Genomic DNA, 19,487 nt, shown 5'->3' with positions numbered 1-19,487 from the left:
TTGAAGAAAGTCATTTGCTGACTAGAGGTTAATCATTTGTGGTTGTGTTTTGTTCTGTTCTGTTTGGTTTGCTTTGCTTTATACAAATGGAGAATAGTTTATGCAACTAGATTTGTTTATGCTAAAACGGAACCTGTTCTCTTCCCTTCCCAGCCCTCTGTAGTGTGGCTGTTGGTGGGCAATAAGTTCATCTGGATTATATAGACTAGACAAACAAGGATGAAAAGGCACCCAGACAAATTTAAGTAATGTACAGATTTTTTTTTTGATAGCCATATGATACTTTGTCAGTTTTAAAGATCTACACATTAGTTTACTTTGCATCCTAAATCATAATGGAAATGAAATCTATATGCCTTTACAATTATAATTGGTAAATATTTCTATTCAAGTTTGAACTGATCACTCCATCAAAACTATTTGTTTTCTTGTATTGTAGTCTCTGAAAAAACTTAATCATGCCAATGTAATAAAGCTGAAAGAAGTTATTCGAGAAAACGACCATCTTTATTTTGTGTTTGAATATATGAAGGAAAATCTCTATCAGCTAATGAAAGACAGGTATGTTTAGAATTAATTTGCTATTTTCACATTCTTCAATAATTCTCTGTACATTGCAAAAAATACAAGGTAGTTTAATAAAGTAAATTTTTTGATGTTTGACATAGCAGTTGAGTTTTTAAGCAGTTTTTAAATAACTGTTTCTGGAATAAGCCACAGTGCTAAACCATAATGGATTCATAGTATATACTAAGCCAGAAGTGGGAACCCCCTAGAACTTATGCTGCTCTCAGATTATACTATTGGAATTGGATAGCAAAATATTCCATTTCAAATGGTATACAATTTTCTAAAATAAAGGTCAAATTCGTACATTTTTACCTTTGAACTTCTTTATAATTTCCCCCCAAACAAGCCAATTTTTTGAGGGGTCTGCATGTGATCACTACTTCATTGTAGGCCATAAGAGTAATTAAAAATAAGATACAAAGGTCAAAACAGTTTTCTACTGTGCTAAAGTCATGACAGGCCATGTAGGATTTTGAAAGAATAAATAATGTACTTGTCTCCTTTTTCCAACAAAGAACTTTTCGTTCCTAGTATTTTTTATGAATAGAAGAGGGCTGATTTTTACTGAAAACTGAGTTCTTTAAGGTCACTGATCTTATCTGTAACAATGATTTTATTCATTGAGAAAAAACATTGCATTTGACTTCAAGAACTTGAAGTCCTTCTAAATTCTTTATTGCTAACCAATAAGCAACAAATTTAAATTACAGCTTGCTGTGCTATTATCTGTCATGCTGATTTTAAGATTAAGTCAGAATTGCTATGATGGCCACAGTGCATATTGGTCAGCTTTTTAATTTAATGTGATCATAATTATGTGGAGTTGTTATATTTGCGTATTACATTATTTTAAATTTTATTACCTATTGGAATAGAGTATGTCATGCTCATCTAGCCTGATAGTTAACTGGTAAAAATTAAGCCTGTATAAAATGGGACAAATTATCTTCAGTGAAGTGTTTCAGGCCATGGAAGCAATGTGATTCACTTCATCAAAGCTAAGAGGTCACCTGATTTGTCTTGACAAAGCAATTCAGATGACTTCATGCTAGACAGTACTGTGGGAGAAGGCTCCTCTAGTCAGATAGCCCACCACATGTACCAAAGCTACCCAACCTGGAAGACTTCTGGCACAAGCTGGAACTGCCTGGGTGACCTCCAGACAGCAATGGTGGAGAAGGTTCCTTTCAGCCTTTGCTCACCAAGAGGAATCCTGTCAGCTATTTCCATAGTATGAGTTCTACCTGAAGAACTACAGTGGGGCAAAGAAGTATTTAGTCAGCCACCAATTGTGCAAGTTCTCCCACTTAAAAAGATGAGAGAGGCCTGTAATTTTCATCATAGGTATACCTCAACTATGAGAGACAAAATGGGGGGAAAAATCCAGAAAATCACATTGTCTGATTTTTAAAGAATTTATTTGCAAATCATGGTGGAAAATAAGTATTTGGTGAATATCAAAAGTTCATCTCAATACTTTGTTATATATCCTTTGTTGGCAATGACAGAGGTCAAACGTTTTCTGTAAGTCTTCACAAGGTTTTCACACACTGTTGCTTGTATTTTGGCCCATTCCTCCATGCAGATCTCCTCTAGAGCAGTGATGTTTTGGGGCTGTTGCTGGGCAACACGGACTTTCAACTCCCTCCAAAGGTTTTCCATGGGGTTGAGATCTGGAGACTGGCTAGGCCACTCCAGGACCTTGAAATGCTTCTTACGAAGCCACTCCTTCGTTGCCCGGCCAGTGTGTTTGGGATCATTGTCATGCTGAAAGACCCAGCCACGTTTCATCTTCAATGCCCTTGCTGATGGAAGGAGGTGTTCACTCAAAATCTCACGATACATGGCCCCATTCATTCTTTCCTTTACACGGATCAGTCGTCCTGGTCCCTTTGCAGAAAAACAGCCCCAAAGCATGATGTTTCCACCCCCATGCTTCACAGTAGGTATGGTGTTCTTTGGATGCAACTCAGCATTCTCTTTCCTCCAAACACAACAAGTTGAGTTTAGACCAAAACATTCTACTTTGGTTTCATCTGACATTCTCCCAATCCTCTTCTGGATCATCCAAATGCTCTCTAGCAAACTTCAGACGGGCCCAGACATGTACTGGCTTAAGCAGGGGGACATGTCTGGCACTGCAGGATTTGAGTCCCTGGCGGCATAGTGTGTTACTGATGGTAGCCTTTGTTACTTTGGTCCCAGCTCTCTGCAGGTCATTCACTAAGTCCCCCCGTGTGGTTCTGGGATTTTTGCTCACCATTCTTGTGATCATTTTGACCCCACAGGGTGAGATCTTGCATGGAGCCCCAGATCGAGGGAGATTATCAGTGGTCTTGTATGTCTTCCATTTTCTAATTATTGCTCCCACAGTTGATTTCTTCACACCAAGCTGCTTGCCTATTGCAGATTCAGTCTTCCCAGCCCGGTGCAAGTCTACAATTTTGTTTCTGGTGTCCTTCAACAGCTCTTTGCTCTTGGCCATAGTGGAGTTTGGAGTGTGACTGTTTGAGGTTCTGAACAGGTGTCTTTTATACTGATAACAAGGTCAAACAGGTGCCATTACTACAGGTAACGAGTGGAGGACAGAAGAGCCTCTTAAAGAAATAGTTACAGGTCTGTGAGAGCCAGACATCTTGCTTGTTTGTAGGTGACCAAATACTTATTTTCCACCATGATTTGCAAATAAATTCTTTAAAAATCAGACAGTGTGATTTTCTGGATTTTTTTTCTCATTTTGTCTCTCATAGTTGAGGTATACCTATGATGAAAATTACAGGCCTCTCTCATCTTTTTAAGTGGGAGAACTTGCACAATTGGTGGCTGACTAAATACTTTTTTGCCCCACTGTATATCCAACATTCTCTCATTATTGTAAGCTAGACTAAACAGATCAGAGATAGTTCCAGCATGGGCAGGTACATTTGCTGCTGAACTGTAGACCGAGGTGATTTTGATGTGTGGATACAATAATTAAGTGGTTTGTTTGTTTGCAAGCCACCAAGAGTCATATATATGAGATGGGGGGCTATATAATTAATGGGAATTAATTAATTAATGTGGTGTCCTATGGTTAGTATGAAACAACATTAATTGGACTGTTAGCCTAACAATTTTGTATGTGGATTAAAATTCCACTCCAAAGGATCTGTGAATATCAGATTCTATGTACATATGCTCTGGTCAGATTTTATGCTTATCTGTGGGCAACATGGCATACCTCAACATGATGTGGTATGCAAGGTGTTCATCTATTGCTTATAGAGCATTACATATCTTGTCGGTTGGTTTTAACTATATGAAGAGTTTTAGAAAAATTGAGAATAATTGTGATCTTTTAAAATTATGATTGATATACATCCTTTGATATATAGAATATATAGTTTATTAGAATAAATATACTTATTCCTATATGATTAAAATTCAAAAGAACCAGTATGGTGTATTGGTTAAGGCATTCGATAAATACATAAATGAGATACTAAAGCATATTTGTTTTTATCTGAAAAATCATGTTTTCCTTCACCTTGTTAATTGGTTCCATTACAGAAATAAATTGTTTCCTGAGTCTGTCATCAGAAACATTATGTATCAGATATTACAAGGCTTAGCTTTTATCCATAAACATGGTGAGTCTATTGCTGCTACTGTGTAGTATTATAGTGAAGATATTAATGTACACTTTATCAGATAGGAGACGTAATAGATGTGTGTTGTATGGTACCAATATTCCAGTAAAAAATACAAGTTTAAAATAATTGCTAAATGAACTATTTTAGGGGAAAATCAGATTATTTTAAGAATCAAATGTTCCAGAATCCCAGTAACTACAACCCCCCTCCTTTTTTTTTCCATTCTCAGTCATCAGAAAGCAACAATTGATCTTTCTCCTTCTATGGGACAAATAGCATCATTTTTAAAAAAGTGTTTCAACTACTTAAACAGTTGCAGATTTAATAGAGTAGCCTATGTGTTATCATCTCAACAGTTCTAGAAAACAACACACACACACAATATATACTGTATATAAAATAAAATACAAAGCAAGTTTAAATGAACTATAAAGCTAATTTTATAAATTTCCTTTGCCATATTAGATTAAGCATGAGCTGATTGTTGGTAGTCAGTGTTACAGTTTTTGGCATAGTGTTCCATCCAGAACAGTGCTTTATTTGGGCACAGAAAGCCACTTAAAATGCAAATATGGGCTAGGTTTAATTCTATGACATCTTGTGGGAGACACTTTTCTGTAAGCGTGTAATCAGGTTTTTGATGGCCAATGCTTATTCCAAAACCACACTGATCCTAATTCACTTTGTTCACATTGGTGATTACTCACATGGGCTTTCCTATTTCATAGTGTGTAGTGTCCAAGAGATAGTATTAAGCTAAATAAAGTAGTTCTGTGCCTTTTTATATATCAGAAAGTATGGCTGCCTAAATTTTATTATAGGGTACAAATTTTCCTATCCATGTTTGCTGTTATTAAGATGCAGGCAGTACATTTGACAGTGTCCTGCACCAACAGAAATCATAGGGCAATATTGTAGAAAGCTGTAGAAGACACTTCTTTAGTAGCAGGAGTGTATGGATTCTGGATAGTCTAAAGTTTATTATGAGAAACACAAACATTTGATTTGTTACATCTTAAAATGTTAGATACCTGGCATTTTATTTTATTTCTCTCAGTTTTATTATCTACGTTGTAATATTTTATGATGCTTTTGAGATCAGAAGTGTGCCTCCTCTTAGATTGGTCTTGCAGTTAATAAGCTTACCTAGGAAATGTGGCTTTTGTGCACTTCATTAGATTGTGATACCTATTGTGAATTTTCTGGCTAGGTGCAATAAGGCAATGTGTTACTTTGTACTTGCATCAGGAATAGCATACACAGTGCTGATTCCTAGTGAGGTATTTAGAATGCCAGCCAGAACTGTATCTTTTGTACATTCAGTGGCTAGTGATAGAAGTAGTGAATGTAGAAACCACTGTTGCATGTAGAGATCTCTCGTTTGGGGTCACTGACTTTGTGTCACTATCAGTGAGCTGGTATAAAGAGAAAGGTTCTTTGGATGAAGAGACCCAGTGCTAGAATAAATAGACAAACAGAGCTAAACTAGCACTGATCTTCAAATCATGCTAAAGGTTTCTCTGTTATTAACAAAGAAGAAGATGTATTTGCTTCAGGGATGCAAATTATTTCACATATTATAATAGTGATAACCACTTTAAAGCAAATTTTGACTAGCAGCCATGGTGAAGTAGGCAGTGATGCAATGGCTGGAGGACTTTTGATGCAATGTTTGGCTCATTGGTTGGGTGAGAGTATTGAGAACTTTTTTTCTCAGATTTATGGGGGTGTGAACTCCATCTGAACCTTTATATGATTACTCCATTTTCTCCTTTGTTTCCCACTACAGTTGGGCTTGTCACTATCAATAGTTTGTGCACAATAAAAGGGTTTGGGCCCAACAAGCAGGCCATAACTTATCTATCTCTATTTCAGAGAATCAGATTGTGGATTTTTAATACCAATAGTGGTATTATTACAAACATTAATTGGCTTTGTAAGGGAGAACAAATTTAAAATATTATTATTGCTGTGAGTAAATGGCATACTTTCTAAAAAAAAAAACTATTTTGGCTATATTACATTATATAAAGGAGTATGAAGAACATAGCATTAAATGTAGGCTGAATTATGCTTCGGATAAATTTTATTTTAAGTATGAAAAAATCTGATCCAGTAATTTGTTTTTGTTCATTAAACATACACTATTCTTAATTTCATACAATATCTCAAAAAACATCTATTTTAAAGTTTTGATAGTACACCTTTGATTTATGATTGATTAATTTAAAAGAAAGATTAAGAATTAAAAGTACTTTGACCCAGTAACAGATCTCTGAAATAGGTTAGCTCCCCATTATACATGATTGACAAGTTTCTGAAGTTTGTATTTAGTGTAGCTTTGAAAACAAAATTTAAAAGCAGATTTTGTGGCAATCCATGTAATTCAGAATAAATAATGCTATTATTAGTAGAATCTGAAATCCACGCCATAGTTATTTATTTATTTAATCTACATTCATATATGCAGGATTTTTTCATCGGGATATGAAACCTGAAAATCTTCTTTGTATGGGTCCAGAGCTTGTTAAAATTGCTGATTTTGGATTGGCTAGAGAACTAAGATCTCAGCCTCCATATACTGATTATGTTTCCACCAGATGGTAAGTGTGAGATTTAATAGGGACTTCACTTATCTTATAAGCCTCTTGACAAGTTACCAGTTATTTTTCTTCACCCATTTCAGGTATCGCGCACCTGAAGTTTTACTGAGATCTTCTGTTTATAGTTCTCCTATTGACATTTGGGCTGTTGGTAGCATAATGGCTGAACTATATACGCTAAGACCACTTTTTCCAGGAACAAGTGAAGTTGATGAAATTTTCAAAATTTGCCAGGTGTTAGGAACCCCAAAGAAGGTAAAGTATTTTAAAAATGCATATTGCTACAATTGGTGGGAATAAAATTATTAGTGAGAAGTCAGTACGGTCACATGATATTTCAGTTTATTACCACTTTGTTTAGTGACAGAGTTGCCAGTTCCAATTGCAGTCAGTAAGTGAGGACTACCTGTGAAACAAATTAACCATTATCAAAATAATAGTTGTAGACTCTCAACAATAAACAATAAAATGACTTTTCTTTTAGTTTTAAAGATTATTCTTGTTTGTCTGCTGTACAGAGTGATTGGCCAGAAGGATACCAACTTGCTACTGCAATGAATTTTCGTTTCCCTCAGTGTGTTTCACTAAATCTAAAGACCCTCATTCCAAATGCCAGCAATGAGGCATTATATCTCATGAGTGACATGTTGAATTGGGATCCAAAGAAACGACCAACAGCAAGTCAGGTATGCAGGCTTGTGATATTAGCAATATGGCAATTTTGCTTATATCGTGAGTGTAAGCTAATGCAAAAAATCTCTCAAACTGATGAGTCATTAACAAGCACTACATCAAAACAGGAAGGTTTTTATTAGAAACTCTTACACAATATACAGAATAACTTTGTAATATACTTAAATAACTAAGTATATGTGCTATATCTTGAAAGAAAACCTCTCATTTCATAAAATTAACTATAAAATGTATTGTTATGTATTTGAAGCTGTAGTTAAATATAACAAGATGAAAGATGTGCTTTGTTGGGAGGCAAGAGACTGTGTGTATGACTGTAGTTGGAATTCAACAAAATCCGGAGGGCTGCATGTTATCTATCCTGCTTTAGGGAAATCAGGAAGTCATCAAGAAGGAATCTGTCATCTTTGGTGTTTGATCTGACTTTATGAATTGATATTTCCCAAAAGTTATGTGTATGTCTTTCCCTGCTGATCTTCAACTACCTCTGTAAGACTTAAGTGTTTCTCAAAGCTTTGAATAAACGAAGAGAAAAAAATGGCCAATGCGTGGTTACTAACTATTCTACACTGAGCATCTGAGGAAGGTGTAAACAGAAAAATAGATTTTAAATTTTATTATTATTAATTTCACGCCCTTTAGATGCATAAATACATTTCCACATACTGAACTTTTAAGGCTCACTGTGACGACAGTGATGATGATGATGATCATCATCAACAGCAGCAGCAGCAGGCAAACATATACTTAAACCAGATGGGGCCAGGAATGATGTACTAGAAAATAATTATGTTTGACAAGGTATATGGAAGTAGAAGGGGAAGACCACAGGTAAGGTGATGGTTCAGAGAAATAATTAGAATGTTTTTGGAAAATTACTAGTGGTTTGGGCATGACTTCATCAGCTTATAGTTAATGGGAGATTTGAACTGGGAGCATCCCAGCTCACAGTCTTAGACACTACACTGCAGTAGTTTTCTTTTCCATGAAATTAAAAATCCCTTTTTACTCCAGTAACACTGGTCTGTTTAATTTTGCATGACCTTGCATATACTTATATTTTTCTGCACTGTTCGACAAGTGTAGAAAAGCTTTAGCTGCAGACCTTTAGCTGTCTTATACTTAACAGTATTGTCTTTTTCCTCAGGCACTGAAGTTTCCTTACTTTCAAGTGGGCCAGGTTTTAGGACCACCTCCACAATGCATGAATCAGAAACAGTCATATCCCAAGTTAACAGAACGAAAGCCATCTCTGCCCAAATTTGAACATACATCAAAATTAGAAGCTGTATCTATGCCAGAATCTCAGTCTTCACTAGATGTATCTGATAAGTGTCTATCCAAAAATAACCAGCATCCCCTCCAGCCAATCCAACTGCCTCAGAATGCAGTGAGTCAGCAGCAACTTCAATCGTTCCTTCCAGCCATCAGTAAAAACTCAACATCAGTAAGTTGCACTCAGAAACTACCTTATGAACAAATCTATAATTGCTCCAGAAGTGCTCAGTTCAAACTGCTTTGAGAGGTAGTTTTACAGTATATTCTTAAGAATTCAAAAGCACTTGATCACATATTAATGAAAGTACATTTTGGGTTGCTATTAAACTTATTTCTTTAACTCTGTCTTCATAAACAATTTTTCTGCACCCCTTAACATCCCCCCATATGAACCACTACAGATTTTCCTTAGTTTTTCTAATATTTGTTTTATTTTCTTCTCTACTTTGTAGTTTGTGCTGTTTCTGCACACCACATGATTATTCCCTGTTTTTTTCCTCTGACTACATCTATTTATTCCCTTATCTCTATTTTAAATCCTTCTTTGTGGTTGTGCTCTTTTTTCTATATACTCCATTCCTATTTCCATATGAGGTCCTAGATTAATTTGGCAGCAGCAACACACCTGGCATTTGCTTTTCTTTCACAGGAATGTATGATTATAGTGGGTCATGTGTTATAATTCTCTAACTGATGCCAACTCCACAATGTTTCTTAATCCACGGGGAAAAGAAATAAAACAGAATATACTGTAAGCATTTTCTCATTAGTTCTTCCAACAGTTGTTAGGTCTGTGTGGGATGCAAATATTCCCTCAAAAAGGTGGAAAAAGGATACAGGTGATTATTATGTGGAATGTTGTCAGGGAGATGCTAAGAGGAAAGGCTGCTATTGGCTCGTGCTACTTAAACCTGGTATATGTATGGAATAGTGTCTAGCCATTATGCTGATTAAAACAGTGTAATCAAATCTAACATATTTTTGCTCGCCACATGGTGGGGCAGAGGACCAGTTTAAACAAATCCAGAATTCCTTCTCTCTCAGTTATTTCTGTCTTGTAATGTTTGAGGAGTATTATGTTTTATACTTTGCTTAGTGTGAAAACAGGGCAGGATTTTTATTTCTGTATTCAAAACTCCTACAACCCCCCCAGATATTTCCAGTTTTTCCAGTTCAACATAATAATGTAAAATTCTAAAATATATTGGAAGTAACTTTTATTTTTTGTAATCAAAACAGAAACATGCAACCATAGGACCCTCAAATAGTACAATGGGTGTGAAAAACTGCCGACGCCGGTGGGGTCAAACTCTGTTAAAGAACATGGATAGTTGGGATGATTTTGATGATTCAGAATTTGGAATTTCTTATTTTAAGAAGCCCAGCATTATGGTGTTAAATGAAAAGAAAACAAAAGAACCACTTTTTAGGTGAGGCCTTACATTTTTTGCTATTTGTGATTAATATATAGTCTCTCCAACTGGCCCTGATAAAGTTAAATTTATTTATTTGTTTGTTTGTTTATTTAATTATCAAATTTTCACCACCCATCTTGTTAAAAAGTGACTGGGCGGTGACATGTATGAATGTATGTATCTTATGCTATCTCATCTGTAGCTTATATTTTCCCAACATGTAGGATTGATTGTGAACTCCTTTTGGAGTGTGGAAATGATACCAGTCTGTTAACAAGAGGGTGTGGTTAGGCTACTTCTAAAGAAACAGACTTGATCCAGAATATGAAAATAATTAACCCTAACCCTAAGCCTTTGTTTGACAAGGTATCTGGGCAAGTAGCTGATTATCAGCTCAAGAGTAACTAGGATGGAATTGATTTTCTGATTTTATTTCAGTCCAGTTTCAGGGCTGGTTTTAGAAAACAAGTTTCCTTGGTAATTATTTGGAATTTATTGATGTAGGCTTTCACAGCCAGTATCTGTTGGCAGTGTTGGGCTTTGGGGTTTAGTGACTGTGGTCTAGACAACAGATTTCCTGATGTTTTGCCAGCAGCTGGGGTGGCATCTTCAGAGGCAAGACCACAGGCAACTGAGCAGGGACTGACTGGGCTCCTGTCTGTAGAGCCAGGTGTTCTGACTTCTGATTGGTCTTTAGCCAAGCTATTTGGAATTACTTACGCCAGGACATGGGCAAGGGGTATAACCTTGCTGGTCCTCTTGAACCACTCAGTAGTTTTCAGTACCAACAACCATGATATCCTTCTGAATAAACTATTTGAGCTCCATTATGGGAGTATTGTGATAGAATGTTTATATTACTACACAGATAACAACTTCAAAGATAGTACTGCAGAGTTATTGTTCAGCCATCTACTTATCAATATCTACCTTAAACCACTGAGAGAGATTATTTAGGATGGGATAAGAAGTCATCAAAAGGTACCAATACACAGATGATACCCAATTTTACTTTTTTCCCCCCATCTAATCCAGATTGGGTCAGCAAGGATAATGGAATAAATTAACAAATTAAGGTAGCCTAGACAAGGAGATATTGTTTGCACATGGCTTATTTGTTGATTTCAGTGAAGTTAATTTTTAAAAATTAATGAACTTTTTTGCATTTTAGCAAAATATTTTATTAGCTTAATATTCTAATGTCCTATATTTTATTATCTTTCTTAGCAGTCTATAACTTTAATAACTAAGCTTTTAAGTATTTTAGATTTTCTCTAGTATTTGATTTTAGCTTGGGTAATCTATTCATAACTTTCCTTTTATCTTCTTACAAACTCTCTAACTTTTACAAGGTTATATAAAAAATTAATTAAAAAATTATGAAAGTCGAAGTTCATCCTATTCTGAGGCTTTCAGTGGCAATATGCTTTTTAACAACTTAAACTATCTGAACAAAAATCACCTTGCAACAATCATTTACAGGTGAAACTCGAAAAATTAGAATATCGTGCAAATGTTCATTTATGTCAGTAAGGCAACTCAAAAGGTGAAACCAATATATGAGATAGACGCATTACATGCAAAGCGAGATATGTCAAGCCTTACGTTGGTATAATTGTGATGAGTATGGCGTACAGCTTATGAAAACCCCAAATTCACAATCTCAGAAAATTAGAATAGTGTGAAAAGGTTCAATATTCTAGGCTCAAAGTGTCCCACTCTAATCAGCTAATGAATCCATAACACCTGCAAAGGGTTCCTGAGCCTTTAAATGGTCTCTCAGGCTGGTTCAGTAGGAATCACAAGCATGGGAAAGACTGCTGACCTGACAGTTGTGCAGAAAACCATCATTGACACCCTCCATAAGGAGGGAAAGCCCCAAAAGGTAATTGCAAAAGAAGTTGGATGTTCCCAAAGTGCTGTATCAAAGCACATCAATAGAAGGTTATGTGGAAGGGAAAAGTGTGATAGAAAAAGGTGCACAAGCAGCAGGGATGACCGCAGTCTGGAAAGGATTGTCAGGAAAAGGTCATTCAAAAGTGTTGGGGACTTTCACAAGGAGTGGACTGAGGCTGGAGTTAGTGTATCAAGAGCCACCACACACAGATGGATCCTGGACATGGGCTTCAAATGTCATATTCCTCTTGTCAAGCCGCTCCTGAACAACAAACAATGTCAGAAGCGTCTTACCTGGCTACAGAAAAAAAGAACTGGTCTGTTGCCCAGTGGTCCAAAGTCCTCTTTTCTGATGAGAGCAACTTTTGCATCTCATTTGGGAACCAAGGACCCAGAGTCTGGAGGAAGAATGGAGAGGCATACAATGCACGATGCTTGAAGTCCAGTGTGAAGTTTCCACAGTCTGTGTTGATTTGGGGAGCCATGTCATCTGCTGGTGTTGGTCCACTGTGCTTCATTAAGTCCAGGTCAACGCAGCCGTTTACCAGGAGGTTTTGGAGCACTTCATGCTTCCTTCCGCAGATGAGCTTTATGGGGATGCTGACTTCATTTTCCAGCAGCACTTGGCACCTGCCCACACTGCCAAAAGTACCAAAACCTGGTTCAATGACCATGGGATTACTGTGTTTGATTGGCCAGCAAACTCGCCTGACCTGAACCCCATAGAGAATCTATGGGGCATTGCCAAGAGAAAGATGAGGGACATGAGACCGAACAATGCAGCGGAGCTGAAGGCCGCTATTGAAGCATCCTGGTCTTCCATAACACCTCAGCAGTGCCACAGGCTGATAGCATCCATGCCACGCCGCATTGCGGCAGTCATTGCTGCAAAAGGGGTCCAAACCAAGTACTGAGTACATATGCATGCTTATACTTTGCAGAGGTCCAATATTGTTCTATTTCCAATCCTTGTGTTATTGATGTTATGTAATATTCTAATTTTCTGAGATTGTGAATTTGGGGTTTTCATAAGCTGTACGTCATACTCATCACAATTATACCAACGTAAGGCTTGACATATCTCGCTTTGCATGTAATGCGTCTGTCTCATATATTGGTTTCACCTTTTGAGTTGCCTTACTGACATAAATGAACATTTGCACGATATTCTAATTTTTCGAGTTTCACCTGTATACTTTCTAACTTCCTTTTTTGGGCTACTAGTGTTTTATATGTGAAGTTACCTTTCCAAATGGTATGGAATCTTCATTTAACTTGAAACAGGATAGCTACAGTACTAAGTGGAACTGGCTAATCCAATCCCTTTAAGCCATGATGTTCTTGTTTGTTCCTGGGATTGATTCAAAGTATTGGTTTTAATGTGCATTCCTAAATAACTTGGGCCAGGCTACTTGAAGGGGCATCTCCTTTATTTACCTATCCAGATCTTAAGGTCTCCACCTTAAGACTCAAGGCAAGGTGAGTGGCTACAAAAGAAATTGCCTTTTTTGTGGTAGCACTTTGTCTGTGGATTTCACTCTCCAGAGAGGCTTGCCCAGTAGCTACATTATGGTCATTTCCAGGTGAAGAACTTTTTTTTTCCCCAGACAATATTTTTTGTAAGTGCTTTTAGAACTTCGCTATTTTACTGTTACTTTCATTATCATTGTTTTATGTGGTAGTTATTGCCATTGTTACTGATGCTTCTTGATTGTAGTCTTGATTCTGTATTACTTTCTACTGCATATTGTTTTACGTCTTTAAAATAATGTTTTGATTTATTTGTACATTGCTGAAAGAAGTGTAGTTAGGTATTGAGTAGTCTAGAAGCACAATAACAAATGAATTGTGTACCAGTTATAATGTCAATGGGTGCTTTAAATATTGTAATATTTTATATTAACATTAATATATCCGGACATGGCTTCAGTGGATTTTCTTAGAGGAAAATCTAATATCTTTGTCCTGCTTCATACAGAGCAAAGAAATGCATTTATTGTTACTAATTTATGTACAATTTTTACAAAGTAAAATTTTGCATACTTGTATTTGGATAAGTTTTACATTATTTGCTATTATGCTGTAATGCTTAAATTATATATAATTATTATAGCTGGAAAGGTACATTTTACTGAAGTGATAGTATTGTTTAGCCACATGTTCAAAGATAATTGGACAGATTTGTAAGTAGATCTTCAGTAATTAATGCTTTGAGTTTCCAGAGGGAACTGCAAATGATATTATGATACCTTAAAGACTAAATATTTATAATGGTGGTTTTAAGTGGCGTGACAAGACTGTTGTCAACTACACTTTAGTCACAAAAATACCCAACAGCCTTTTCCCCAGGGCAGTGGAGCTGCAAACCCACTCATGCATAATGTATTTTCATGCAACCACATTGTGTGAACAAGTGTAATGACTTGTATTTCTTTTTAGTAGAAATAGACTTGGTACAATGGCTGAAATCTCACAAAATACCAATGATTGTGCACATGGCAGAGGCTTCTCTTGAGGATGGTTGTGGCTGGCAATCCTTGCTAATCCCTAGAATAGGGAATTGGCACTGGATCAGCAATATTATTACCCCCCCCCTTTTTAAGACCGCTCCTTAAACAAAAGCAAGAAAGTCAAAGGACATATAAATAGAATAGTTGTATTCATATACGTCGCAGACCTTCTCTGCAGGGATAGTAAGGATCAACTATCTGCTGTTCTTTGAACCATGGTGAGTTTATAGGAAGATCTTATTTGGAAGAGGTTTGCTTTCATGTGTTTTCCTATCACATGTCATTGCATGCTAAGTGCTGTTCAGCTCTTTACTGAATGAAAGTGCAGCAGTCCTAAGACTGTAAGAAAACTTTGTTTGGACTCTAGGCTAAGAGTTAATTTGTGATGTTCTGTCATTTTAATTTTCAGTGTTCCTGAATCTAAGTCCCCTACCTCTGGCCAGTCAGGAGAAAACAAAGTTCTGAAGAGAAATGACTCTGGAATATCAACTACTTCAGCAAAACAGTACTATTTGAAACAAACAAGATACCTTCCTGGTAAGAGGCAATTATTTAATGCATTATCAGACTGAGTTAACAATGTGTGTGTGTGTGTGTGCGTGCGCGTGCGCGTGCGCACATATGCATATGCGTTTGTTTATTTCCCTTCATTTGATTATTGCCTTTTTGGACTTAGTACTTTTCATTCAGTAATCTCATTCCATACAATACACTGCTTTGGTGAATGTGGAAAAGAATCTACTTTAAGATGTCCAGACACTGAAATAATAAAAGGACAGTTAGCTGACCTGTCCACCCAGGTAATGGACAGAAATAATAAAGCCCAAGAAAATCAAATGTCAAGGCACCCATCAGGAGAGTAGTTTTCCCCTCTCAGGTAGGCTTTAAGAGCTGCCATTTTGCCTTTGCCATTTATATTTTCTCCTTCAGAGCTGGCTGAAGCAGGGTAAGAGCAAAGCCCTAACCCAGTAGCAGGTGGACTAAAATCTAGTAATTTGAACAGCAATCTAGGGTCTGTGAAGCTGGCTATGATACAGATTCTCTTTTATTTTTTGGACTGAGATCTGGACTGTGTGAACTTGTCCTGTTACGTTTGTGTTTATGGGAGATCTGGGGGCTGAAGGAGCAGCTAGTCTCTGAACTGATATTGTTCTCCATTTTCTTTTTAACTTCATTGACTTCTCTGAAGTTGCTATATATATAATAAAATGGGGATTTCTTAGTGAATCGGTGATAATTCTGGGGAAGAGATCTAGCCTTTAGCATATGCATCCCAGCCAGGCCAGGCTACTGAAGAAAGGGGATTGCCACTTACCTCCTTGTTCCTTCCTCATCCTGTCAGTGGCAAAGATTTCTCTGGAGTAAAGTTGCTGGTAGAAGCGTACCTTGTTAGCTGTCCTGAGGAGTTGTGGGGATGGTCGAGCAAGGTTGTGGGAGGAGCATCTGAAGACTCCTCATAAGAATCAGCAGAGGTCCAAGCCTACACACCCCATACATATGTGTGCATGTACGACCCATTACAGTTAGAAGTATCAAGAATAACTTATGATACAACAGTTTGATAATCCAAGGCAGAAGACCTGAATTCTTACTGTGTATATCATAATGGCTGTATGAGTTGTGACCATAATTCAGTTGCACAGCATGCACTTTTCATGTGAATTTGGTCTTTGCAGCTTATTTATAATTGAACATGGACAGCAGACTGAGATAAAACCTGGAGAGACACACTATTTAGACTAGGTGCATCGGTGACCTATCTTTAGGCTAAGTTCACATCTTATACTAATCTGTGATTTAGTTCACTGTGGTTTGTTAAATAAACCACTGTTGGCTGGATTTACACACCAGTTAAAAACTACCCCTTTTACAAATACATCACCCATTTCATACGGCATACCTAAATATCTCTGCTAGTTCAGAGCAGCGGAATATTTCCAGGCACAAACGTGCGGAGAATGGGATATTTATTCTTGAAACTGAATCCTGGCATAAGGGGTTGGGTTTTGTTTTTTGTTTTTTTGGAATGTTCACATGCTAATATTATGTAGATTTTACTTTTCTCAGTAACTCCTGATTCCAGAAAATCACTTTAGAACCTTTCAAATAAATGTTAGAAGACTCATATACCTCCCATACTTATGAAGCACTACATGTAGTCCTTGCTTAACAACCATTCATTCAGTGACTGTTTGAAGTTATGGTGCTGAATGAGTGGTAGTAATGACGGTCTTTGAAGTTATGGCCATTGCAGCACCCCTGCAGTCACATCAAAATTTGGGTGCTTGGCAGCTCGCATTTACAACCACAACGTGCACTTCTACTCCCCCCACCTGCTTATCTCCCCCCCCAGCTCTCTCCTTTTGGCCACCCTGCACTCGGCTACTCCATCCGCCCCCCACAGCCCTGCACTCTGTTGCCCCCCCCCAGCTGACCTTCTCCATCTTCTTCCTCCCATTGCTGATGAGATGGGCATGGCTGAGGCAGCTGCTAGCCTTTCACAATGCCTCATGCCCTGCACTCTATCACCCTTGATGTCCCTCATCATCCCCAGCTGACCTTTGCCATCTTCTTCTTCCTGCTGCTGATGAGGTGTGGTTGGCCGAGGCAGCTGCTGGCACTTCACGATGCCTAAGATGTTGCGAAGGGCCAGCAGCTGTCTCGGCTGGGTGTGCCTCATCAGCAGTAGGAAGAAAAAGATGGTGAAGGTCAGCTGGGGGCAGTGGGGGCAGCAGGAGTAAGCGGCCTTGGAGGAGTGGAGGACGGTCAAAAGGACAGAAATGGGAGGGAGATAGGCAGTGGGGAGATTTGAAGCAGAGGTAAGCATGACAGGGTGGCAGAGCCTCATCCACTGAAGGGAGCTCACCAGGCCCAGCTGGAGAGGAGGTGGGGGGACAAAGATGGCAATTCACGACAGTGCAGTTCTCACCTAATAACTGAAACTGGGACTACCAGAACTGGCATTGCTAAGTGATGTGGTCACGTGATGTTTCACCTAACAACTATTTCAGTTAGTGACAGGAATTCCAGTCACAATTAGGGTTGTTAAGGAAGGAATACCTGTAACTTAAATTATTTATGAGTTTCTTTAAGGATTCATTTTTTCAAATATGGATCTAAAATTACAGTATTTATCGGTGTATAACACGCACAGGCGTATAACGCACACCTTAATTTTAAGAAGGAAGTTTGAGTAAAAAACCTTAAATTTAAAATAAATGACTTGGAAGCAAAAGAAAGGGAGCTCTGAACTTTTTGGTTATTGATATTTATACCACTTGTAAGGTAAATATGTAATATGAAAGAAACAACACCTCTTTGAACGAAGAAAACTGGCATTCCCCATCGCTCATGCTCGCGCCCGAGCTTTTCAGAGCAGGAGGTGAGCGGTGGGCGAGTGAGCGAAAACTGGTGCTCCCCATTGCTCGCGCCTGAGCTCCACAGAGCAGGAGGTGAGCGGTGGGTGAGTGAGTGAAAACTGGTGCTCCCCATCACTCGCACCTGAGCTCCACAGAGCAGGAGGTGAGCGGTGGGTGAGCAAGCGAAAACTGGTGCTCCCCATCACTTGCGCTTGCGCCTGAGCTCCACAGAGCAGGAGGTGAGCGGTAGGGAGGTGAGTGAAAACTGGCCCTCCCCATCGCTAGCGCCTGAGCTCCACAGAGCAGGAGGTGAGAGCTGGTTTTTGCTCACTTGCCTGTGTGGAGCTCAGGCATGAGCGATGGGGAGGGCCGGTTTTCGCTCACTCACCCACCGCTCACCTCCTGCTCTGCAGAGCTGCCCCAGTTACAGCCCTCAATGGCTCAAATGAAGGCTCCACTCTCCCAGCCCTGCTGCTTGAGTAACACACAGCTAGGATTTCAGCCCCAAATTTTAAGGAAAAAAGTGTGTGTTATACGCCAATAAATATGGTAGTTTCTTTAGGAAGTAGTGGCTCTTTTTTATTCTTCCTGTATTCATGCAAATAGCTGCCTAGCAAAGCATATACTGTGACTTCCAGAGCTAGTGATAGATATTAAACTTTAATATGATAATTTCTTAAAGGTGTAAACCCTAAGAATGTTTCCTCAGGAGCAGCCACTAAAGAAAGAATCCATGGTACTTGGAACAATCCTTTGTTTTCAAAATCAATAGCACCAATTGGAGGTCTGTCTTTCAATCAAGTCAATGCAGGTAATTAATGTAATACAGTATTGCACACCATCTATTGTTTTTCATATATTTTATAAAATTTGTATTTTCATTTTTGCAATTGTTTTCAAGTATAATGCCCTTTCCCAGTTTAACATGCATAATTTTTAATAGTGGTTTGGATTCAAATAGAGATGATCACAACATGCATGCACCCAGAGATTGTTTCTACATTTGATGACATTGTACATTTGTTAGCTTTTCAGTAGCAAAAAATATATACCAGATCCACAAAAGATTGTGCCTCTCATTTGAATGTGTATAAGTGATGTGGCCAAATGGATATATGTAAGAAAGAGTGTGTATGTGCTTGTGTGTTTAGATAATTGAGGCTTTAAATGTTTAGGTGTTTTAGATAATTAAGTAAATAGATTAACTGTATTTAAGTCATAGTTGTGATACTGTTATCCCCCCAGTTTACTAACTTGTAAGTGGCATATATTATGGATTTCATATGTGTACAAGAGGAGTATAAATTAAATATAATGTTGAACATAGCCCAGAAGGCTTTTCTTTTCTAGCTAATGAAAATTGCTGCTATACCGTGTTCATATAACAAATTGACTTCCATCATTATTTCATTGATTTGAAACCAGGTCAGAGAAGAAAGTAGAAATTTCCAAATTAAAACACACTATACACAGGCACAAACAAAACACATACAGGTAGCCTTCATTTAGTAACTGACTGCAATTGGTTCTG

At 37.9% G+C, this 19,487-nt stretch overlaps 1 protein-coding gene across 7 annotated transcripts in view; it reads left to right on the top strand.

The window, feature by feature from the left end:
* Positions 1-19,487, top strand: part of MAK (male germ cell associated kinase) — a 40,545-nt gene that overhangs the window by 8,496 nt on the left and 12,562 nt on the right. For 5 of the 7 annotated variants that reach the window (XM_088130958.1, XM_088130955.1, XM_025172750.2 and 2 more), the window contains exons 4-12: positions 440-561; positions 4,120-4,199; positions 6,673-6,805; positions 6,889-7,060; positions 7,324-7,491; positions 8,646-8,945; positions 10,016-10,206; positions 15,007-15,134; positions 18,639-18,767. In XM_088130958.1, coding sequence (XP_087987084.1) covers positions 440-561; positions 4,120-4,199; positions 6,673-6,805; positions 6,889-7,060; positions 7,324-7,491; positions 8,646-8,945; positions 10,016-10,206; positions 15,007-15,134; positions 18,639-18,767 — 1,423 coding nt within the window. The remainder of the gene's footprint in view (positions 1-439; positions 562-4,119; positions 4,200-6,672; positions 6,806-6,888; positions 7,061-7,323; positions 7,492-8,645; positions 8,946-10,015; positions 10,207-15,006; positions 15,135-18,638; positions 18,768-19,487) is intronic. The other 2 variants (XM_088130960.1, XM_088130957.1) reach the window with 1 other exon arrangement.

The sequence above is a fragment of the Python bivittatus genome, unplaced genomic scaffold, assembly GCF_059951505.1.
Source record: "Python bivittatus isolate LINGU-HERP-01145 unplaced genomic scaffold, Pbiv_v1 ctg000840_np1212, whole genome shotgun sequence".
NCBI lineage: Eukaryota > Metazoa > Chordata > Lepidosauria > Squamata > Pythonidae > Python > Python bivittatus.
Note: the sequence above shows the minus strand (reverse complement) of the source record. Positions and strands in the feature narration are given on the sequence as shown.